Source organism: Pleuronectes platessa, chromosome 4 (assembly GCF_947347685.1).
Source record: "Pleuronectes platessa chromosome 4, fPlePla1.1, whole genome shotgun sequence".
Taxonomy (NCBI): domain Eukaryota; kingdom Metazoa; phylum Chordata; class Actinopteri; order Pleuronectiformes; family Pleuronectidae; genus Pleuronectes; species Pleuronectes platessa.
The window spans coordinates 10332816-10357294 of record NC_070629.1 but is presented as its reverse complement, the minus strand read 5'-3'; the positions used below and the strand labels follow the sequence as shown (position 1 = coordinate 10357294).

Genomic DNA, 24479 nt, shown 5'->3' with positions numbered 1-24479 from the left:
GAAAACGTCCAATAAAGGCCTACAGCATAATGGAGATCGGAGCATCACCCGCAAAAAACTGAACAAGCAAACAAAAAACTAAAACACATATATACAAACATACATCACACGTATCGATTTACACAACACGTTCCCAGCGTCTATGTGCATCATTGTGATGCTGCTCTCGTACAGAATAGAGATTGTGTACATACTGTGTAGTCATGACACGATTATGGCACATTTAGAGACGAATTATGAAAACAAACTACAAAAATGAAGAATAAAATGCTAAATTAAACTTTATTATATGAAGGTTGCAGCTGTAATATTCAGGAAATAATATTTTGCCATAACTCCCATCCCCTATGATAAGTTCTATAACCTTTTATTCACTCTTATTAACTCTTACAACACATAGTCTCTGACTGGCTCGTTCTTGGAGAGGGGGCGGGTCTACAGGAGCACGGCGACCAATAGTCGTTGAGCTCACGGCCTGACATCAAAAAGTAAACAGACTTGTTTTGATCTGTCAAAACCCAACCAGGCACCTGAGCCGCTGATGTGACTGAACGGATCAGTGTCACTGTGTCAAGCTGTGGTGGTCGGGCGGTTTGTTTCCCGGCGATCACGAGGATAGGTCCCTGCAGTTGTTTAGTGTCTGGGTTTAAAGAGCAACTCGCTGTTTTTATAGCGTCACATAAGCTAACTGGCTAACAGCTGTTAGCCTCCTAACGCTAACGTCCCAAGTTCACATTAGCTGACGGCTTAGCGGCGTATTGGCACCTAGCAGGAGGTCGACTGGAGGATAAATATATGTCACTTTACAGTCTCACGTCTTTATAATAGGTCTGTGTGTTAAGCTGAGGTGCGGAAGTAGCTGTGAACGTGACGGTTCATTGTGAACGGAGCGTGTCCACCGAGCTTTAGCCGCTAACTGCCCTGATCCTCCTGTTACCTGTGGCAGTAGCAGCGCTGGTGATGGGGGTGTCATGGGTCTCTGAAGAGGATGAGAGAACCTGAGGATGGTGTCCGCTCCGGAGAGAGAGAGACAAGCGATGAAGCCTGAACACCAGTGTCTTGCCATGGCTGAGGATGGAGAGCTGAGTCCAGTGGGAGGAGGCGCTGGGTCATCGGGCCGACAGACCTACAGGAGTGCAGCCCATTTCCGCAGCCTGCTGGACGGCCTGCTGGCTCTCAGGCAGGGGGGCATCCTGTTCGATGTGGTGCTGCTGGTGGAGGGTCGACCCATCCAAGCCCACCGTATCCTGTTGGCAGCCTCCTGCGACTACTTTAGGTAAATATGACCCCCAGCAGGATGCAGAGTTGCTTTTTAATCTCATAATTGGTGTCACATCATCTGCAAGACCCTCCACATCCCCTCACTCATGCACGTGGACACGAGTCAAAACTCACTCTGGACAAATGTGCAGCTATAACAGCACAGGCAGAACAAGCTGCACTCACATGAAAGCCAATTACTGTGACCAAACAGCCAGAGGCCTCCTGGCAACTAAATATATCACAAGTCAAGCAGTTTGACACAATTACTTTTACTTTATTACAGTCCTACATCTACATACACAAAAATACTCAATTTAATAAGTGAGTGCAGGTGTCCCCAACCCCACGTCACAAGACTTGGTGAAGAGTCCAGTTAGAAATAAAGTTCCTGCTCTCGCTCATCATCCCCCGCAGCCTATCAACGATGTCATAAGATCAGCAGTCATCGTCAATTGACTCTGTTGTTTGCGTTTCCTTGTGCTTTCCTTGTCTGCTTACGTCAAGACATAATTGATCCTTCCAGAAATCTGTGTGAGGTCCACAAACACACAACCTTCAGTATACTGTGTGTTTGTGACATAGAGTGGTGATGCAGGTGTATTGACTGTGAGGGGGTCAGTATATCAGTTTGTACTTTACACTGTCTTGTAGTCTACCGTGCAGGGAGGAAGAAAGATGCTTCTCTTGCATTGTGCAGCTAAACCAGAGCCCTACTTGTAGGTAGGCCTGAAATCCCATTATGTTGCTAAAAGTAGGTAGAGACAAGGCACGGTGTGCTTTCACAGTATCCTGGTCAATGTGCCTGTTTACCAGGAGTAAAAACCGTAGTTCAATTCTGTCAACATAGATTTGATTGAGGGGGTTACCCTGCTGTATTTATACACAGTTTCTAGTACATAATGATAGTACATAATGATAGAACATTTGCAGGGAAAGCTTAAAGTATTTAGGATATTTCAAAATGAGGTCATTAGAACAGGCATTTTATCGTCACTGCACCAGATTGATTCAACATAACCATACCATAACCACAACAACACAACACTCTCCTCTCCACCAGGGGTATGTTTGCTCGAGGCCTTCGGGAGTCGCAGCAAAAGGAGATAGCAATTCATGGAGTCTCCTACATGGCCATGAAAAAAATACTTGACTACATCTACACCTCAGAGATTGAGTTAGACCTGGAGAGTGTTCAGGAAGTCCTGAACGCTGCCACACTCGTACAGGTGAGATATTTGTTGCTCATTTTTGCAAAATTAAGTGTTTTTTAATCGTCGGCTGACCTTTGTTCTTTTGTGATTCGCAGCTTGAGAATGTCATCGGCTTCTGCTGTGATTTCCTCTTCTCCTGGCTGGATGAGGGCAACATTTTAGAGGTGCATCATCTTGCCGATCTGTATGGACTGCAGCAGCTTAACGACCGGGTCCACTCCTACATCCTCAGGAACATTCAGACTCTGTCTCGCACCGACGTGTACCGACAGCTCCCCCAAGACATAGTGTTCAGAGCACTGAGCAGCGACGAGCTTCAGGTGAACAGTGAAAACGAGGTGTACGAGGCGGCTCTGCACTACCACTACAGCCCCGAGCAGGTGGAAACTGACCAGGTGTACTTGCAGGTCAGTCCCAAGGTGTGTCTGTGTTTTATACTCTCTTCTCCCTCTCAATCACATACAAAGTCTCTACTGAGCAGGAAAGTTATTAATAACGGTTGCTTCTTTTGCTATTTCTCTGAACTTAAGGACAATCTCAGGATGGTTGATGCCGTGCGTTTCTGCCTGATTGAGAAACAAGTATTGCAGAGACTCTACGGCAGACTGAACCAGTGTCCGCTGAAGGACTTCGTTTCAGCTGCCTTGCATTACCATGAGCAGGTGATCTGGCAGCCCGTCCTGCAGACTCCTCTCACCCAGCCGCGGTCCACCTTCCACTGTATCCTGGGTTTCGGCGGGATGTTCACCTCCGGCTCCCTCACAGACAACGAGCACCTGTTTCAGGTGTTCCACCCGAGCTGGGGGGAGTGGAGGGCTCTCACTGCAGCATCCGCGCCGCGAATGTCCAACCAGGGCATCGCTGTGATCAACAACTTTGTTTATCTTATTGGCGGAGACAAGAACACCAGTGGATTGCGTGCGGAGACCCGCTGCTGGAGGTAAGATCCCTTCAGAATATCTGCTTACTTCAGATGAACACAGATCAGATTTGTTCATATTGTAAACTTTTCAAGTCTACAACAAGTAGTTCTTTTCATCAATCATTTAGTCTCTCTTAGGACGCAGTGCTGGAAGGCGGAGCCAAGGCATGCCGACTCAACCCCCCCCCTGAATTCTATTAACCATCTTATTGTAGAAACTATGCCTCATTTGAACTTTTTCTTTGACCTACTCATTTTAAAATTGAAAAAATTACATATTTTGTCGCTGCTCTGAAGTTTTCAATTATGTCATATGAATTTCATCAGCTGATGTTTTCACGGATATGTCGAAGTTCCAGTTTTTTTATCAGCCCCTGAAAATATGTTTAGATCTAAATATTTTTTTTAGGGCTGAGGTCCAAACCTTTTAACTGACTTTGGAAGTCACAGTTGGGAAAACAATCGTAGCTGTTCTTGAGCTCTTAATTGTGTAACTAGCAGATGTGTAAAGTGCTCAGAAAAACAATTTACCTATGACATTTATAAATCCATGAAATTCCATCTCCTGATGAAAATCATCTAATCCGATTAAAAGCCCGGAGGAGCTACTAAACAGACCTCGTTCTGATCCCTGCAGCTAAATGTGACTCATCTGATTTGTTTTCTTCCATTAGACTTTTCTTTTTCATCGTTGATGATTGAATTTCTAGAGTCATATTTCTTCCTCACTCTTTCGTCTCGTCCGTTCTTCCCAGATACGACCCCCGTCACAACACCTGGTGTTCCATCCAGCCAATGCAGCAGCAGCACGCTGACCACTGCGTGTGTGTGGTGGGCGACCATATCTACGCCATCGGAGGGCGGGACTACAGTAACGAACTGGACTTAGTGGAGCGCTATGACCCGCACACCAACAAGTGGGAGTTTGTGTCACCTCTAAAAAGAGAGGTATGAGAGGAAAAAATAACAGCATGTAATACTTGTACCATCCACATGATGCTGCTACACACTCACCTGATATCTGGTGATAGGACTGTCCTGCTGTCGACCAGGTATTATCCAGTCCTTAAAATCTCTTTAATACAAGTCTAACCTTCTCTTTAGGTGTATGCGCATGCCGGAGCAGTGGCAGTCGGAAAGATTTATATAACCTGTGGCCGCAGAGGTGGGGCTTACCTCAAAGAGACGTACTGCTTTGACCCTGAGGCAAATCACTGGACGGCGTGTGCGGAGGGGCCGGTGGAGCGGGCCTGGCACGGCATGGCAGCTGTGAACGGACGCGTTTATGTCATAGGGGGAAGCAATGATGAGCGTGGATATCGGCGTGATGTCCTGAAGGTACGATGTCACAAGTGATTAGTGGTGTTAACACTGCTCACTGAAGGCAGTGTGTCACACTTTAGCCTCACAGTCTCTCACACAATTTCTGATTAAATAATGCACTGCAGTATTTCGTTATTCAATTTTACACAGAAATGATCTTTGAATTATTACATTTAGTTATTTTTGCAGTTCAAGATATTTTATGATCTGTTGAGTGCAAACTTATTTTACATTCTGTTGAAAGCTTTGATGAGTTAAAAGTGTAAATTCACCCCATGTTTCAAATTTACTGTCTCTCCCTGGAAATTCAAAGGTGTCCTATAGAACGCAGTGTTGGAAGGCGGGCCTAAGATTGGGAGTTGGGGCTAAGACACCCCCTCCACCCACACACGGACACACTCATACACACACACTCACACTCACACATCGCTCTCTCCCACGCACAGTGCTCTTACATAAGATACAACCCTGAAAGGTCCAAGACGGTTTGAAAACAGAGGTGGCGTTATGAGCCACGTTCAAGATTTATCCATAAATTTGGTATGTGATATCAAAACCAGCATTAATGTGTTTCAACAAAAACAGTCACATACTTTTATTTACAACTCAAACCTCTTAAATGTGCAGTATCTCTGTAGAAGCCTGTGGATCTAATGAATTAAATTACTAGTATTACAGTGTTGAATACACTTCATTAATTTATGCCCCCCCCCCCCCCCCTTCTCCTCAGGTTGCATGCTTTGAGCCCTCTGCCAACTCTTGGTCTTTAATGACCCCTCTCCCTGCTGGACACGGAGAACCCGGCGTAGCTGTGCTGGACAGTTACATCTACATCCTGGGTGGACGCTCTCACGACAAGAGTAACAGAATGAAATATGTTCACGTGTACAACACCAACGCAGACGAGTGGGAGAACGACACCGAGTTTAAGGAGCGTGTCTCGGGCATGGCAGCCTGCGTGGTGCTCATGCCCCCTAATGTGATCGCTCAGGGCCGGAGCTGGGAGCAGCGCACCAAGGCTTCATGGGAAGATGTGGACAACGACAACTCAGAGGACTCTAGTGAGGACTGAAGCAGCTGTGTTGAACTGAATGTCTGGCCACTGGAGACTGTTGATGCACTTTTTAAAACAAATTCAGCATGGTGAGTGTGAAGTGCTTTGAGGATGTTGTTGTGGCAGCGGTTATAACAGCATCATGTCCTTTTTGCATGTTGACCACTTTGAGTGCCTCTGAACCAAAGTGTCATTCAGGATCTTTGCACATTTATTGTTACATCTCAGCTACAACTTTAGCCCCTGTTCAGAACTGGATTAACACCTGTCCTGAGAGATCCGATCACTGGTGGACAGGTCTAACACCCAGGCCACACTGGGTGCTGATCTTAGAAGACTTCAGATGTAATAAATCAACAGAAAAAAACTAACATGCCTGGATACGGCTCCTGTGGTGTCCTCCAAGTGTCCGCTTTTGGGCATCTGAGCTTGTTGAGTACATGTTGAGTGCATTTTCATGTTTCAGTGAACTTTCCCTGTGAAACCAGGTCCGAGGCCCCATTCAAGACGGGTATTAACATGTGCTTTTTGTGATCAATCTCAAATACACCTGTGAACATACTCAGATCGGATATAGATCCGATCCCATCAGACCACATTTGGAGTGGTCTGGGCCACATGTGTTCCCATTCTTTTGGCAGCGTGAACACGATTGTGTCTCTTCTCGTCGGTTCGTTTGGGACCTCTGGTTTCCGTCTATCTCGTAGGACAGGGGCAGCATCTCGGTCGGTCAGGTTCAGTCACATGTGGGGCCACATTATAATGCCACGTGTGTACGCACAAACACACACGGATCAAACAAACCACATGTTAATACCAGTAGTAAACAGGGCCTGAATCCCACTATGACCATGAAACCTTGCCCGCTCAAATGCTAATGCGACAGTTTTTGGCCGATCCCTCAATTTTTCACTGTAGCTGTTTCAGTGTCGTTTGTCATTGAACCCCTATCCTCAAAGTAAAGCAGTGTAGACTACTGGCTATGCAATAATATGGTGGTACAGTATATGGAGAGAGGTACAGAGCTTTACAGGCAGCGGGTTACCTGTTGTAATGTTATTCTCAAGCTAGTAAAATTTCTGTGAAGTCAATTATTTAAGTACAATTTAGTTCTCGTTTCCAGCCTAGAGACTGGTTGATGCTATGGTTGAGTTATCATCACCTCCAAAATACAGAATAATATTTAAGGCATTTTAGCACTGTGCCTTTTTTTTCTCTGCTGTAAAACACGAGTCTGTGTTGTGAAGTTTTTATTTAGATGTTTACCAGTGTCTGATTCGATGGAGATGAGCCTCAGATAATGTGCCTCGGATGTCAGAGACGTTGAAGTGATTTTTAACTGGATGATGAAGCACTGGTGCTACAGGATGAAAAGCCCAACTCCTAATATGTTGCCACGTCTCAAGGTTAATTATAAATGAAGTCCTTATGTGTGTGTGATGTAAACCTAAACATTATGATAATAGGTTGTTTCTGTTTCTATTGATCTTCCTTACTGTGTGTTATTCCATGGCAGAATCTGAAGAGTAGTAGAATATTATAACTTGTTAATTTTACCTCTGCTCCAATGTTTCTGTTTGTTGCCTAAGTTCAGGGTTAACATTATCAGTGTTATTATTATAGTCAGATGTGTTAAATGACACTTTCCTCTCTATGCACCTTTTGTTTCTGTCACTGAAAATCCTCCAGGAACAAGTGGAGTCTCAGTTTTGTTTTCTCATAGGTTCAGAGTTATGTCTTAAGAAGGAAAACAATGTGTTGGTACTTGCCATCACACAAAAAATGCAAAATTGGTACTCAAGATAACGTTTCAAATTTAAGTAAAGAGCTGAAATGTGTTTTGATATGAAGTCCAGTTGGATTTTAATTGGACTGGTTGAGTGAGTTTGTTTAATTTGTGTATTACTATATTAAACAAGTCCCAACGTGTCAAGGAATTGAGAGGTTGAATGGAGAAGCTAAATGACTCAGCAGGTTGAATAGCAAATAGGAAAAAGGGAGAGTGATTCATAATTCATTCAGTTACTTATTTCTCCTATTAAGATGCATTTTCAAATGTTTTTTTAGATCACGAAAAATATTGAAATAAATAAGACAATCAAACCTGATGTGACCACTGATAAATAATCCTCAGTTAAACAGACACCACCACTGCTCAGTTTCTTTTCATAGATGTCTTGAAAATAAGATATTTCATCATTACTATCATTCTCCTAGAGTTTGCAACTACAAATTAGGGAACATATTGTTTCATCAACAAAGGCACTGGAAAAGAAACACTGCTGAGCTTTACTCTTCTTGAAGCTGTGCCTAACATACACACTAGACGGCACCAGGTAAAAACTTATTTCAAACTTTTGTGAACAAATATCAAATACAACGAGACCGGAACGCGTTCACATTGACCGATCTACCATGACCGGAAAAACTAAAAAGGTCTCAAGGGGCATTAGGAAAAACACAACAGTTAGCCCGCCATTTTGCATTTGGTGGCCATTTTGGCCATATTCCCAATTTTTACTTTCAGGTACTTGTACCAGTGCTTACATCAGATCAACTTCAAATTGAGATGAAAACAAAAACAATTAAACATTTATAGGACTGCAAAGCAGCACTGAACGGGCCCGATCACATGCATTTTGAAGAGTGGCATGCGTTTTGCGCACTGCGGCAAGGATGAACACCTCACTTCCTGCGTCCGTCACGTGATGTCCATCCTTGCCTGCTAATTGCTCATTCAATTAAATATGTTTGTTTTGATTCACTGCCCTATGATCTATGTTGTTTTATATACATGCATATCAAAATAATTATCTTAAATTTTATTGGGAACATCACAGCTCTCTCTGAATTTAACAATCCTGTTGTTTGACACTTACCGTCACTCATGTCAACGAGGGCTCCTCCGTCATCGCTGCTTCACTGTCCGTGTGAGTGAGTGTGAGGCTGCGTTCCAGACGACTCGTGTCATATATTCTGACCTGAAATTGCCCAGTTCTGACTTCACGTAAAACGTAAACAAACATGTCTGACTGTGAGAAGCTGATTAATTTGTCTCGTGATGAGACAATTCAACTGTAGCCAGTGCAGCTACTGTTCGCAGAGAAACAAAGAGGAGGAGGGCGAAGACATTATCTTTTAATTTGACTTTTATTCTTGGAAACACATTAAATACATAAATAAGAACACACACTGTCATTGAATATCACGAACCAAGAAACCATTGCTCTAAAACAAACATATTTAATCATATGAACTAGTTAAGAACACACATTAATACTGTGCGAGGAACATACCTTAAAATGACATGAAGGACATTATGAAAAATAGATAAATTATGTAGAAATCAGTAGAAAAACAATATGTTTAAACACAAATCTTTCGTGTTATTCAATGAGTTATACTTTCTAGGGACATAAAAACTGTTAATAGTCTATTTAAAACAGTGAACTATGAATATGTATAATATGAATATTTGATGATAAATCCTAATGAATCTTTTGTTGCAAAGGTTGCAACTGAATCACTTCTCTCCTTTGTGAGTCCTCACGTCTCGTGCAATGGGACTGAATCTTAAATCTTTTACCACACTAAGATCAACCAAACTGTTTCTCTCCTGCATGACTCCTCATATGTGTGTTTAGATTACTCCTTACGGTAAATATTTTACTACACTCAGAGCAACTTAACGGTTTCTCTCCTTTGTGAATCCTCACGTTTTGTGCAATGGGACTGGATCTTAAATCTTTTACCACACTAAGATCAACTAAACTGTTTCTCTCCTGCATGACTCCTCATATGTGTATTTAGATTGCTCCTTACGGTAAATCTTTTACTACACTCAGAGCAACTAAACGGTTTCTCTCCTGTATGAGTCCTCATATGTTTATTAAGACTGCCCCTTTCGGTAAATCTGTTACTACACTCAGAGCAACTAAACGGTTTCTCTCCTGTATGACTCATCATATGTAAATTTAGATTCCACTTGTGGGTAAATCTTTTACCACACTCAGAGCAACTGAACGGTTTCTCTCCTGTATGACACCTCATATGTCTCTTTAAATCAGACTTCCTGCTCAATCTTTTACCACACTCTGAGCAACTAAACAATTTCTCTCCTGTATGATGCCTCATATGTAAATTTAGATTCCACTTTTGGTTAAATCGTTTACCACACTCAGAGCAATTAAACGGTTTCTCTCCTGTATGATGCCTCATATGTAAATTTAGATTCCACTTTTGGTTAAATCTTTTACCACACTCAGAGCAACTAAACGGTTTCTCTCCTGTATGAATCATCATATGTCTATTTAGAGTGCACTTTTGGTTAAATCTTTTACCACACTCAGAGCAACTTAACAATTTTTTTCCTGTCTTACATCCCATATCACTTAGAGGCTGTTTGTTATTTTTTGTATTTAAACCAGTCTGAGGTTCCCTGGTTTCCATCCAATCATCCTCACTGTGTTCAGTGTCAGAAGAGTCTTCAGTCTTGTCCTCGGGACCTGGTTGTAAATGTCCACCAGGACCTGAGTTGCTGGATGGTCCTGGTCCTCCACAGTCCGCTCTGTTCTCCTTCGTCTCAATTGGATGAAGCTTTGACGATTTAAGTTTCTCTTCATCTTCTTCACTCTTCACATCGACAGGAGTCAATGTGAACTTGATATCAGCCTCCTCCAGTCCTTGAAGCTGCTGTCCATCCTGATTGGTCCACTGTTCCTCTTTAATGTGGGGGGGCTCTGGGTCCTCCTGGTCCACAAGGGGGCTCCACTGCAGCTCCTCAGGGGTAACCTCTTCTTTATACAACATCAGTTGCTGGACAGCTGGAGGACACACTGAAACACAAATACACACATTTATCATTTCAGAGTTTCCTGAAGTGTTTTGAAAAACTTATGTTGTGTCGTTTAATGTCGACTGTTGTGATTTTTGAACGATCACATTCAGGAAGTAGAGATGTTGAGGTCGTTTATGGTTGGTTTTATGACGCAGCTCGTAAAGGAAGCAGCATACACCAGAGCGTTTCTAGTAAAAATGTTTTTCATTTTGAGGCCAAATAAACCAGGGTGAGGGGAAGTTAGTTAGTTGGTTAAGCTGCTTTCAGACAAGACCTGTGGGTAAAACTCAGAGAAATGTGTCCAGACTTTATTATTCAGGTGAGAGGTGGAGTAGCCAGAAACAGGAAGTGGCATATTGACTCCGCTGCTCGAGCTGATGCTAGCTAACGTTAGCCTGTGAGCGGTTCCTCCAGATTTGTGCAAGTTCACACCTCTCATGAACTAGTTCAAAGTTCAGTTCATACAAGTAAACATGAATAGTTCTCGTTCATAGCTCACCATTTAAATTCTGAACTAGTTCATAGTTCAGTTCATTTCATAGTTTTAAGGTGGAAAGTAAGAATGAAAGACTTAACTTTTTAAAGAAAACCTTATCCATCACTACCCCTTGCCTTTACTGTCGGAATCTTTATCAGACAGTGTGTAAAAATCCCTCAGATAATAATAAGGTGCATCGGATGTAGTCGCTGAGTCTGCGTCTCTGCTTTCACTTGCCATCTGTATATGAGACCGAGAGCTGTTGAGTTGCAGGTATGGCCTGCCCCTTTAAGGAAAGATTGTAGTGTGTGACGTAGTGCACCTGGGTATTGTGGGAAAAGCAAGGAGCAACATCCTGGGCTGAGCGATGAGGCCAATACGGAAGTGTAAAAAGCTGCAGTTCACTGGGTGACCATTTTAGGCTGGCTCCAAGAAACAGAAAGTCCCATTGACTCCCATGTTAAAATGCCCAACTTTAAAGCAGAATTAAACCTGTTTACAGCATGGTACAACTTTTGGTTTTAGTCTCAATCGTGAGGTTCTTCCTTCATGACAACTCTGAGGGGAGTGAATTTTTTTCTAACTCCCCTGTTTAAGCGATATTGAGGTTTGAAATTCACGTGACGTCACAGTCAGCGTGACGACTGTGACTACTAGCGTGCTGCCTGTTCGGCTCTACCGGAGCTAACAGCCTAACCTCCAGTCAGTGAACAACTCATGAGACCAAGGAGAGGCTTCCACACACACATCGGATGAATAACACGGTTGGATGTTCTGCTTGTTCTCCTGACGGACAAGTTAAAGACGTCTGCGCTCCCGTTTCTGTGGTAAGTACAGTTTAGTATTTTTATTTAGATGTGTTAGAAGTGATTTGCAGGTAAAGGTGTCTCTGTATCTGGGTTGTTAGCTTAGCTCCGCTAGCCCGGAGGCAAAATACAAGCAGTAATGGCAATGCGAACCGGAGTTATTACCGACACACACCGACATGAGCCGGTCGCCCAGCAGAGAGAACCCTAGAGTTTGATGATGAATCTTTTAAACTGAGACAGGCGACTGTGTGTGTCCGGAGAATAAGCTCCAGCATGTAAGATATCTAATGTTATGTAAAGTTGTTTTACTCGCCTAACCATTTGACTTGACTGCGTTACACAGATTCTTATTCTGCAGAAACAGATTTACTGTGGTCAACTGAAACCTGAGTATTTAAAGTCATATCTGCATTTTAAGAGCAGCTGTTTAAAGTAGCATTACGTCTCCTTACACTCTTTATTCAGAGTATTAGTGTAGATGTGTTGTAACGTGCTACAGTGAAAACTAAACTTGTCTGCTACCTTCAGTTTTTACATCGTTAATCTTAGGCAGTCTTCACTGAATTATTGTGTTAAATATAGATAAATTATAGGAAGTGTAACTTTACTAGAATAGACCGTCTCATAGAGAACCTAAGGATGATGTCCACCACATATTTCCTAAACTGAAATGATTAAGATCTGATGAACTTTGAAGTAATAAACTTTTATTTTCACCATGTAAAAGTCTGTTAAGGAGTTAACCTTGCACATGTATGACTTAACATATCTGTATATTTGTGTTGAATGTTCCTCTAGGATGTCCAACATGAGACACAACTGGATTCCAACCAGACTGAACACTGAGTCATCACTTCAACACTGACTCCAGGTACAGACCTGTTTTCATTACTTACAAACAATCAAAGCAAAGTATTGTACATAATGGATAAATAATATATGCAATACTTTTAATGTGAAATAACTCCATACTGTACATTCATTGTCTTGGTAGTGCACAGTTTAATCCAAAAGCATATTCAAATACATAGTTGAATATCCAAAGAAAATATGGATACAAACTTTGTTCATAAGTAACACTTCCTCTACAATAATACTATACTTTTATGCAGAGGTGTCAAAAGTATTCCCATTCATTACTCAAGTAGAAGTACAGATACTAGTGTTTAAAAATACTTCTGTAGAAGTTGAAGTATCAACTCAAGCTTTTTACTTAAGTAAAAGTGTAAAAGTACTGGTTTCAAAACTACTTAAAGTATAAAAGTAAAAGTAATGTAAGGGGAATTTTTTTATGTAAATACATTAAAGTACCATATGTTTACTGTTGAGCATTAACATGTGTTTCATGGAACGGAAGACATAACTAGTTGCCAATAAGTATTGTAATAATACAAAAAGTCAAACTTCAGTGGAATGTTATCAATAAATTTTATTGGAAGAGACCTTGAACTTGGACTAAATCCTGTATGAAGAACAATACTACCAATAGGCTTTGTACAGCCGCAAAAGCAGCAGGTTCTCAAAGTTATTTGAGCCTATGCATGCTCTACCTGGCCTGAAGATGGCCTACCGATTGGATGGTTTAGTGAGGTCCTCGGATCGGCCCCGCCGGAGTCGGTAACGGCCCTGGCGGAGCGCCGAGAAGACGATCAAACTTGACTATCTAGAGGAAGTAAAAGTCGTAACAAGGTTTCCGTAGGTGAACCTGCGGAAGGATCATTACCGGTACAGCCTGATATGTGTGTATAAAGAGAAGTAACGGTTAGTTGGTTCAGGTTAGGCTACATCGCGGACATTTCATGGGCACTGAGCAATGACATGGTGCAAGCATTCGATTTAGACAGTGTCTCTCCTCAAGAGAAAATATTGAAATGTCCTGAGGGTCAGAGAACAGGTAGGGGTGGGTCACGTGACAGTTCTAGGCAAATGGCTGTAGGGTTTTGTGGGATGGCAGGCTCTCATTGGCTGATGAGTTGGCGTATCAAGGGTGAATGAGGAAGGGGAGTGATGAATACAGTGGTGGATGATAGGAGTGTCGGAGTTATGAACAACAAGGGTGTCGTGTTCGCTGGACTTTAATAAAGTTACACATAAAGAGAGAAGTTTCCTGTCGTCTATACGCGAGGACGCTACAATATGAACGTGTTCACCGTTCAAATTCATTATTTGTCATTGAGTTGCGTTCAGTTCATCGTACTCATAAAAGTGAAACGGTTCAATGAACCCGTTCTTATGCGTTCGTTCATGCACAGCACTTGGTTCCTCTAGCGACTGACCTGCTCTGTGCAGCCGGACTACGGGCTGCATCACGGCATCGAGCAGCCTCCTCTGGCGGCAGATCTCCCGCTCGGACCTTTCTGACCGCTCCACTCTGTCTTCATACTCCGCCAAGGTTTCCTCAAGCCCTGCGAGGATCTCCTCCCCCGCCGCTGTGAGCCGCTCGGTGAGCAGCGCTCTCAGCGCCGGGACTTGAGCCTTTCCTCCTCCTTTCTCCACCTGCAGCAGAAAGTCTTCAGCGGCAGCGCTGATCCGCTCATGTACCGACACCCGCAGCAGCTGCACGGCAGACATGTTGCTCCTTTCTGCGCACTTTGAATCTCAACCCACTGGAATCAGTATGTGAACAGGAGCCTCTCCGTATCGCTCCTCCTCTGATAGTTGCTGGGCAAATCTTCACATAAACAAGCCTTGACTCAGCTGACGCCTTATAAGAATATTGTGTTCCTGCTTTATCGGCTGTATGTTCTGTTTGTGTAAACATTCCAATCCTCCAAACAAAACAACGCCTTTCTCTCTTCCCTCCTGAAGCTGGGACTCAGATAGGCTCCTCATCTCTGAGTGTCAAAGACAATACAGTGCAATGTTCCTGCTGAACATCTGTGGAGCAGCCTGACCGCTGCACCCACTGACCTTTTGATTCAGTTCAATTTGGACGTGTAAAGCAACAAATCACAACATACATTATCTCAAGCCGCTTTGCACATTAAGGTCGAGTTGTTATACTATTTTTCCACACAGCAGCTTTTTCACACATTTCAGAAATGTACCCATAACGCAACATTGTACAATATATATGAAAATACAATAAAAATCATATACAATATTAAGAAAATGTTATGGTAAATAGATCCGGAGGAAATATTTTACAAAAAGAAACTAAAGCTTTACAGAATCAATTCAACACATCTCACTTAGCCCCGAACAATCTTCAGAAAATGTTCCATCACGTATCTTTACAAATATCTTTTAAACCCATTTGTCAAGCCCAGTCGAATTCTGTATTAAACCCGGTTAAACTCAGTTATCTTTATACATTGTGCTCAAAACGCATTTTACAGTAGCAGCTCTTCAAGCCGATCAGTGATGCTCCATTGCAGATTCATCATTTCAGATTTTACCTTTCAGATTTAATTCTGTGAGGTTTAAGAAAGTTTAAACTGACTTCTGTTTTCTGTTTTGTTCTTAAAGTGTTGACAGTGCATGATTCTATGTTAGATCATGTGTAAACTAAGTCACAGATATAAGCTGTGCTGGACAGTTACATCTACATCCTGGGCTCACGACAAGAGTAACAGGATGAAATATGTTCACGTGTACAACACCAACGCAGACCAGTGGGAGAACGACACAGAGTTTAAGGAGCGTGTCTCGGGCATGGCAGCCTGTTTGGTGCTCATGCCCCCTAATGTGATAGCCCTGGGCCGGAGCTGGGAGCAGCGCACCAAGGCTTCATGGGAAGATGTGGACATCGACAACTCAGAGGAGTCTAGTGAGGACTGAAGCAGCTGTGTTGTTGAAGTGCTTTGAGGATGTTGTTGTGGCAGCGGTTATAACAGCATCATGTCCTTTTTGCATGTTGACCACTTTGAGTGCCTCTGAACCAAAGTGTCATTCAGGATCTTTGCACATTTATTGTTACATCTCAGCTACAACGTTAGCCCCTGTTCAGAACTGGTATTAACACCTGTCCTGAGCGATCCGATCACTGGTGGACTGGTCTAACACCCGGGCCACACTGTGTGCTGATCTTAGGGCCGACGTCTCTTGTTTGCATACAGCTTGTGTCTGCTGCAGAGCTGCTCCGTGAGGTTTATTTGAAACTGGTACAGGAAGTGAAGGAAGAATATTTATTTATTTAGCATATTTGAATATATAGAGTTTAAACATGTGGTGAAAGATTATTTTCACTGTCTATTTTGCTGTGAACCTCACGCAGCAAATGGAGAAATAGACAAAACCCTGACTCTCTTCAGGAGCAGCACAACTCACGCTTAACATGGTCGCCAAAATGAAAACCAAGACGTTTCCGCGATGCACACTCGCTGCTCACGCACCCAGTGCCGCCCGGGCATTGGCATATCTGAGAGAGTGAAGTTAGGAGGGGCTCAGGGAATCTGCTCTACTGTGGAACAAGATTTTATCCATTTGAAAAACAAAATTGAAGTCATAATGTGGTGGTCAATGTTTATATCGTGGCCACAAACGAACCAATGTATGGTCACTGAGAGGTTCAATATAAATTTGATTCATTGTGAACCTGTAGCAGGTCAGAGGAGGTCAGCCGTGTAGGCAGTCCTTTATGTCTGGCCAAGGATGCATTTGGGTGCGCTCACACCTGTACTTACTGCTGACCACTTTAGATGTGATCACTCAGCACAAATGTTAAATAATAATTTACTGAGAAATGTTAATGCACTGATCATCTAGTCACCACTATGCTGATGGAGGGGTGGGTGAAGTGCTTGAGTCCACAAGACACTTCTGGAGTCCCATAAGTAAACTTTGTAGCAGCTGAATCCGATACAATTAAAGTCAATGGTGACCGAGACTTCTGTCGGCGTGTTCGTTTATCCCAAAGATGAGAAGAGTCTGGTCTAATTAAAGTATTTATTAAGAAACAATGAAAAGTACAACAAGAATAACATAGCTATGGGCAATCATGCACAGCCTCGGCTTAATCAGTTAGCAAGGGGTGGTAAATAATGGCTCAGAACAGAAGGCGTTTGATATAATTAGAACAGTAGAAAGTAATGTGATTGGTTAAAAAATCTGAGGGGTGTCACCGCAAATCAATTTGGTTCTCCCTTATTGGTCCACAGCTGTAGTCACACGCCTCTTGTCCCGGAATCCCGGAAGTGACAAGAAGCCGCTCTCCGTCACGCTCCTATTCTAATCTGCTGGTTGCTAGGCAACCCTATCCAAACAGTCTGATGTTGTGTCTCATAAATTAACCTAGAGTATAAAATGTTATGTTCCTGCTCCCTCGGCTGCACCAAATGAACCATAACAAAATCCCTTGGCTCTCTTATCAAGACAGGTGTGAGACTGACCAGAGTTTTTGACGCACATACATTTCTAGCTAATTCCAAATATTAAACACAAAGATCACAAGGTTATTATTAATGATTTGTATAAAGGCCTTATATCTGGCCCAAGCGGCTCCGGCTTTCCCCCCTCCTTTCTTTATATAGAGTTTCAGTCAGACACAGACTTCAGCTAAAATTTGAATTCCTAACACTTCAGACGTAATAAAAAAGAAAAAAGCGAACATTCCTGGATACAGCTCCTGTGGTGTCCTCCAAGTGTCCGCATTTGGGCTAAAGACATTTAGGTTTAAAACACGGTGTTATTTGTACAACATATTGTTTGTCGGGGCTTGTGGACACTTGGATGACAGCTTGTTGAATAGATGTTGAGCATTTTCATGTTTCAGTTAACTTTCCCTGTGAAACAAGGTCTGAGGCCCCATTCACACCTGGTGCTAACATGTGCTTCTTGTGATCAATCTCAAATGGACAGCTCTAAATACAGGTGTGAACATACTCAGATCGGATATAGATCCGATCCCATCAGACCACATTTGGAGTGGTCTGGGTCCACATTCTTTTGGCAGCGTGAACAAGACTGTGTCTCTTCTCGTCGGTTCGTTTGGGACCTCTGGTTTCCGTCTATCTCGTAGGACAGGGGCAGCATCTCGGTCGGTCAGGTTCAGTCACATGTGGGGCCACATTATAATGCCAGGTGTGAACGCACACACTCAGAGCTATCCAGTTGTGATAAGATCAGACAAACCACATGTTAATACCAGGTGTGCACAGGGCCTGAATCCCACTATGACCATGAAACCTTGCCCGCTCAAATGCTAATGCGACAGTTTTTGGCCGATCCCTCAATTTTTTACTGTAGCTGTTTCAGTGTTGTTTGTCATTGAACCCCTATCCTCAAAGTAAAGCAGTGTAGACTACTGGCTATGCAATAATATGGTGCTACAGTATATGGAGAGAGGTACAGAGCTTTACAGGCAGCGGGTTACCTGTTGTAATGTTATTCTTAAGCTAGTCAAATTTCTGTGAAGTCAATTATTTAAGTACAATTTAGTTCTCATTTCCAGCCTAGAAGCTGCTGGTTGATGCTATGGTTGAGTTATCATCACCTCCAAAATACCGAATAATATTTAAGGCATTTTAACACTGTGCCTTTTTTTTCTGCTGTAACACACAAATCTGTGTTGTGAAGTTTTTATTTATAGCTTTACCAGTGTCTGATTAGATGGAGATGAGCCTCAGATAATGTGCCTCGGAAGTGATTTTTAACTGGATGATGAAGCACTGGTGCTACAGGATGAAAAGCCCAACTCCTAATATGTTGCCACGTCTCAAGGTTAATTATAAATGAAGTCCTTATGTGTGTGTGATGTAAACCTAAACATTATCTTAATAGGTTGTTTCTGTTTCCATTGAACTTCCTTACTGTGTGTTATTCCATTGCAGAATCCGAAGAGTAGTAAAATATTATAATTTGTCAATTTTACCTCTGCTCCAATGTTTCTGTTTGTTGCCTCAGTTCACGGTTAACATTATTAGTGTTATTATTATAGTCAGATGTGTTAAATTACACTTTCCTCACTATTCACCTTTTGTTTCTGTAACAGTCCTTTAAAAGGCTGGGACTCAGTTGCAGAAAAATAGCACGGGAGACAGCAAATAAAGTATAAAAATAAAACGTTACTTTAACAGTCCATTCATGGATAAGGCACAAAATCCAAAGTCGTAAAATCCAGGTAGTCAAACACACAGAAGAAATTGCTGGAGAGCATGAACACACGACAATGACAATCTGGCAGAGGGTGAGGGGAAACACAGGGTATAAATAGGGAGTGCTTAATGTCAAACAAGGTACAGGTGTGTGGGGAAACCAACAGGAAGTAGAGCTAGACACAAGAACCCGGACAACAAAATAAAACAGGAAGTGAATACAAACAGAAACATACAGAACAGATTGTTACAGTATCTGTCACTGAAAATCCTCCAGGAACAAGTGGAGTCTCAGTTTTGTTTTCTCATAGGTTCAGAGTTATGTCTTAAGAAGGAAAACAATATGTTGGTACTTGCGTCACACAAAAAATGCTAAATTGGTACTCAAGATAACGTTTCAAATTTAAGTAAAGAGCTGAAATGTGTTTTTATATGAAGTCCAGTTGGATTTTAATTGGACTGGTTGAGTGAGTTTGTTTAATTTGTATGATACTATATTAAACAAGTCCCAAAGTGTCACAGAATTGAGAGGTTGAATGGAGAAGCTAAATGACTCAGCAGGTTGAATAGCAAATAGCAAAAAGGGAGAGTGATTCATAATTCATTCAGTTACTTATTTCTCCTATTAAGATGCATTTTGAAATGGATTTTTAGATCACAAAAATTATTGAAATAAATAAGACAATCAAACCTGATGTGACCACTGATAAATAATCCTCAGTTAAACAGACACCACCACTGCTCAGTTTCTTTTCATAGATGTCTTGAAAATAAGATATTTCATCATTATTATCATTCTCCTAGAGTTTGCAACTACAAATTGAGGGAACATATTGTTTCATCAACAAGATGGCACTGGAAAAGGAACACTGCTGAGCTTTTCTCTTCTTGAAGCTGTGCCTAACAAAACACACTAGACGGCACCAAGTAAATACTTATTTCAAACTTTTGTGAACAAAAAATCAAATACAATGACACTGGAACGCATTCACATTGACCGATCTATAATGACCAGAAAAACAAAAAGGTCTTAAGGGGCATTAGGAAAAACACAACAGTTAGCCCGCCATTTTGCATTTAGTGGACATTTTGGCCATATTCCACATTTTTACTTTCAGGTACTTGTACCAGTGGTCACATCAGATCAACTTCAAATTGAGATGAAAACAAAAACAATTAAACAATGGTTTACAATTACAAAAATTACAATTTATAGGACTCTTAAATATTTTACCACACTAAGATCAACTAAACGGTTTCTCTCCTGTATGACTCGTCATATGTGTATTTAGATGGCCCCTTCGGTTAAATCTTTTACCACACTCAGAGCAACCAAACGGTTTCTCTCCTGTATGACTCCTCATATGTGTATTTAGATTGCTCCTTTGGATAAATCTTTTACCACACTCAGAGCAACCAAACGGTTTCTCTCCTGTATGACTCCTCATATGTGCATTTAGATTGCCCCTATGGCTAAATCTTTTAACACACTCAGAGCAACTAAACGGTTTCTCTCCTGTATGACTCATCATATGTTTATTTACATTGCACTTTAGGTTAAACCTTTTACCACACTCAGAGCAACTAAACGGTTTCTCTCCTGTATGACTCCTCATATGTGTATTTAGATGGCCCCTGTGGCTAAATCCTTTACCACACTCAGAGCAACTAAATGGTTTCTCTCCTGTATGACGCGTCATATGTCTCTTTAAATCGGACTTACTGCTCAATCTTTTACCACACTCAGAGCAACTAAACGGTTTCTCTCCTGTATGACTCCTCATGTGTGAATTTAGATTGCCCCTGTGGTTAAATCGTTTACCACACTCAGAGCAACTAAACGGTTTCTCTCCTGTATGACGCCTCATGTGTGAATTTAGAGTCCACTTTTTGTTAAATCTTTTACCACACTCAGAGCAACTAAACGGTTTCTCTCCTGTATGAATCATCATATGTCTTTTTAGATTGCCCCTTAGGTTAAATCTTTTACCACACTCAGAGCAACTAAACGATTTTTTTTCTGTCCTACAACCCATATCCCTTAGAGGCTGTTTGTTATTTCTTGTATTTAAACCAGTCGGAGGTTCCCTGGTCTCCATCCAATCATCCTCACTGTGTTCAGTGTCAGAAGAGTCTTCAGGCTTGTCCTCAGGACCTGGTTGTAAATGTCCATCAGGACCTGAGTTGCTGGATGGTTCTGGTCCTCCATAGTCCGCTCTGTTCTCCTTCGTCTCACTCGGATGAAGCTTTGACGATTTAAGTTTCTCTTCATTTTCTTCACTCTTCACATCGACAGGAGTCAATGTGAACTTGATATCAGCCTCCTCCAGCCCTAGAAGCTGCTGTCCATCCTGATTGGTCCACGGTTCCTCCTGTTCCTCTTTAATGTGGGGGGGCTCTGGGTCCTCCTGGTCCACAAGGGGGCTCCACCGCTGCTGCTCAGGGGGAACCTCTTCTTTATACACCATCAGTTGCTGGACAGCTGCAGGATACACTGAAACACAAATACACATATTTATCATTTCAGAGTTTCCTGAAGTGTTTTGAAAAACTTGTGTTGTGTCGTTTAATGTCGATTGTTGTGATTTTTGAACGATCACATTCAGGAAGTAGAGATGTTGAGGTCGTTTACGGTTGGTGTTATGACCCAGCTCTTAAAGGAAGCAGCATACAACAAAGGGTTTCTACAGTGGCCCGGAGAGCTCAACGAACAGCAACTTAAGAAAACACATGCAAGTTGACAAAACACAAGCAAATTAAGAAAACATCTTCATCAATTTCACAACACAACACATTACAGAAACGCGCAGCAAATAGAGAAACGCGCTGAAAGTAGAGAAGAAACCACAATGGAAGTGTTTCCAGAGGACAGCTAAAAGTGATGGACACTGCTGCCACAGGAGTGTGTGTGTGTGTCGGCGCCCCGACCCCGCCCCCTCGCTCGGAGAGACCCACAATAAAGCTCTGAGCACGGAAGATGGTCCGATCTGGAGACATGCCGTCTTCTCCTGTTAAACTGAATAAACAGCGCTAACAAGCAAGCCCCTGTTTGTGAGGCAATGTATTGTCCATAGTGTGCAGGGGTAGGAAACCTTTACTATCGAAAGATTGATTGTAAAGAGCGAGTGGGCGACCTGGGGCTGGTGAGTTCGACACACACACACACACACACACACACACACACACACACACACACACACACACACACACACACACACACAACACACGCACACGCACACGCACGCTCCTGGTATTTCATGATGGCCTGATACGATGATGATTTAAAAATTAACGTGACGTTCACTCACTTTCATCGTTACGTTCACGTAAATAATATAAAAACTGATTTGTTAAGTTCGGCGTTCGCGAAAAATATGCACAACACTGTACAGCCACTGGAGAGGGGCTGAAGAGCCGCGGGTGGCCGAACCCTGTGTAGAACGGAATTTGTATGATGTATTGGACGTTTATGTGTCTCCTGTGGCAGTAGTGTCCATCACTTTTGCTGTCTTCTGGAAACACTTCCGTTGTGGTTTCTCCTCTATTTGCAGCGTGTTTCTCTACTTGCTGCGTGTTTCTGTAATGTGTTGTGTTGTGTGGTGAAATTGATGAAGATGTTTTTCTTATTTTGCTTGTGTTTTGTCAACTTGCATGTGTTTTCTTAAGCTGCTATTCGTTGAGCTCTCAGGGCCACCGTAGGTTTCTGGTAAAAAAGTTTTTCATTTTGAGGCCAAATAAACCAATAACGTCACCAACAGAGGAGAACAGGGTGAGGGGAAGTTGGTTGGTTAAGCTGCTTTCAGACAAGACCTGTGGGTAGAACACGGAGAAATGTGTCCAGACTTTCTGTTTCAGACATGAGCAACACAGCAGTGGGTTGTCTGCACAGACTCTTTCACAACAGCATTAAATCATCCTCATTATTCAGGTGAGAGGTGGAGCCGCCGGGTGCAGCAAACAAAGACAGGAAGTGGCGTATTAACTCCGCTGCTCGAGCTGATGCTAGCTAACGTTACTGCAGTAAAGTGAGCCATCATATGGGAAGCCAGCCGCCACTCTGGTTTTTGTTGCGCGTCTACTCGTGCCTTATACGGTAAAGTGGTATAGATAGTTGTAGCGCCTAAAAAGTACGAAAACACAACTATATTTTAGTTTTAGTCTCTGATTATTAATTTTTTTATCTTCATGGCATATCTGTTCATGTAAATTATGTATTTTTACAGCAAATTGAAGGGCAAGTCTGTAAAAAAGGATCAATATATTCATATTGTAACCATATTCTGAAGCTGATTAAATATATTCCTTAATAGGTTATGAGTCCTTTCCAATGTATTCCTGTTAGTGGTGTCTATGACTATGCTGAGATAATTTTGTGTGTATTAGGGTTAGGGTTCAAAAAATTAATCCAATAAAACATAGTTGTGTTTTGGGTAATTTTTGGCCGTTAAAACCAACCGTGCTGTTTTACCGTAAAGCCACAAGTAGACGCGGAACAAAAACCCGGGGGGCGATTGGCTTCACACATGACGGCTCACTTTACTGCAGTCTGACACTAGCCTGTGAGCGGTTCCTATGGGGACTGACCTGCTCTGTGCAGCCGGACCACGGGCTGCATCACGACAGCGAGCAGCGCCCTCTGGCGGCAGGTCTCCCGCTCCGACCGCTCCACTCTGTCTTCATACTCCGCCAAGGTTTCCTCAAGCCCCGCGAGGATCTCCTCCCCCGCCGCTGTGAGCCGCTCGGTGAGCAGCGCTCTCAGCGCCGGGACTTGAACCTTTCCTCCTCCTTTCTCCACCTGCAGCAGGAAGTCTTCAGAGGCAGCGCTGATCCGCTCATGTACCGACACCCGCAGCAGCTGCACCGCGGACATGTTGCTCCTTTCTGCGCACTTTGAGTCTCAACCCACTAGAATCAGGAAGTGAACAGGAGCCTCTCCGTTTCGCTCCTCCTCTGGTAGTTGCTGGGCAAATCTTCACATAAACAAGCCTTGACTCAACTGACGCCCTTTTGGGTCAGTGGTGTTGTTCATCGGAGTACAGAATATTGTGTAACTGCTTATCGGCTGTATGTTCTGCTTGTGTAAACATTCGCATCCTCCAATCAAAACAACGCCTTTCCATCTTCCCTCCTGACTCTGGGGCAGCTGGTTGAACTCTGTGTGATGTGGAATGAATCTAAGGGAGTTATGCTTTTAACATAAAGAGTTAATTATGAGAACAAGTTAAACCACAGTGTATGGTATGTCACAGATTCACAGTTAACCACAACAGGCGTTGGCTCTTATCAGACCTTTTATCAATAGATGTGTGAGATTGTACAGCGCTGTGACGCACACACATTAATTATTAACACAAAGCAGCAACGGTTATTGAAGGTCATTGTGTGAAAGACATATATCTGACCCAAACTGCTCCTGCCCCCAAGTTCCCGCATTTGTTTATAGTTCAGTTCCGTTGCCATCTACACAGACACACACACAGAGACAAGCTAAAAATTTAAATCGCAACAATATAAAGGTTTTTTAGTGAGTTTTTATTTGTTGATTAAA

General features: G+C 42.5%; 3 protein-coding genes across 4 annotated transcripts; 1 reads left to right on the top strand and 2 right to left on the bottom strand.

Moving 5' to 3' along the window:
* Positions 1-464: 464 nt before the first annotated feature.
* On the top strand, positions 465-7881 carry klhl22 (kelch-like family member 22). Of its 2 annotated transcripts, none has more exons than XM_053420604.1 (7): positions 465-1276; positions 2324-2489; positions 2570-2881; positions 3005-3414; positions 4152-4344; positions 4501-4734; positions 5450-7881. In XM_053420604.1, the coding sequence occupies exons 1-7, from the start codon at positions 1005-1007 to the stop codon at positions 5789-5791; spliced, it is 1929 nt and encodes a 642-aa protein (XP_053276579.1). In that variant the 5' UTR covers positions 465-1004; the 3' UTR covers positions 5792-7881. The 2 variants fall into 2 exon arrangements, with proteins under 2 accessions (XP_053276579.1, XP_053276578.1); XM_053420603.1 differs by having other exon boundaries at positions 2570-2893.
* A 1023-nt stretch (positions 7882-8904) lies between these two features.
* LOC128437968 (zinc finger protein OZF-like) lies at positions 8905-14468 on the bottom strand. The gene is made up of 2 exons (XM_053420289.1): positions 14174-14468; positions 8905-10608 (listed from the first exon to the last, which is right to left on the bottom strand). The coding sequence occupies exons 1-2, from the start codon at positions 14466-14468 to the stop codon at positions 9536-9538; spliced, it is 1368 nt and encodes a 455-aa protein (XP_053276264.1). The 3' UTR covers positions 8905-9535.
* Positions 14469-18881: 4413 nt separating this feature from the next.
* On the bottom strand, positions 18882-23971 carry LOC128438166 (gastrula zinc finger protein XlCGF57.1). The gene is made up of 2 exons (XM_053420605.1): positions 23516-23971; positions 18882-21425 (listed from the first exon to the last, which is right to left on the bottom strand). The coding sequence occupies exons 1-2, from the start codon at positions 23799-23801 to the stop codon at positions 20176-20178; spliced, it is 1536 nt and encodes a 511-aa protein (XP_053276580.1). The 5' UTR covers positions 23802-23971; the 3' UTR covers positions 18882-20175.
* Between the last annotated feature and the right edge of the window lie 508 nt (positions 23972-24479).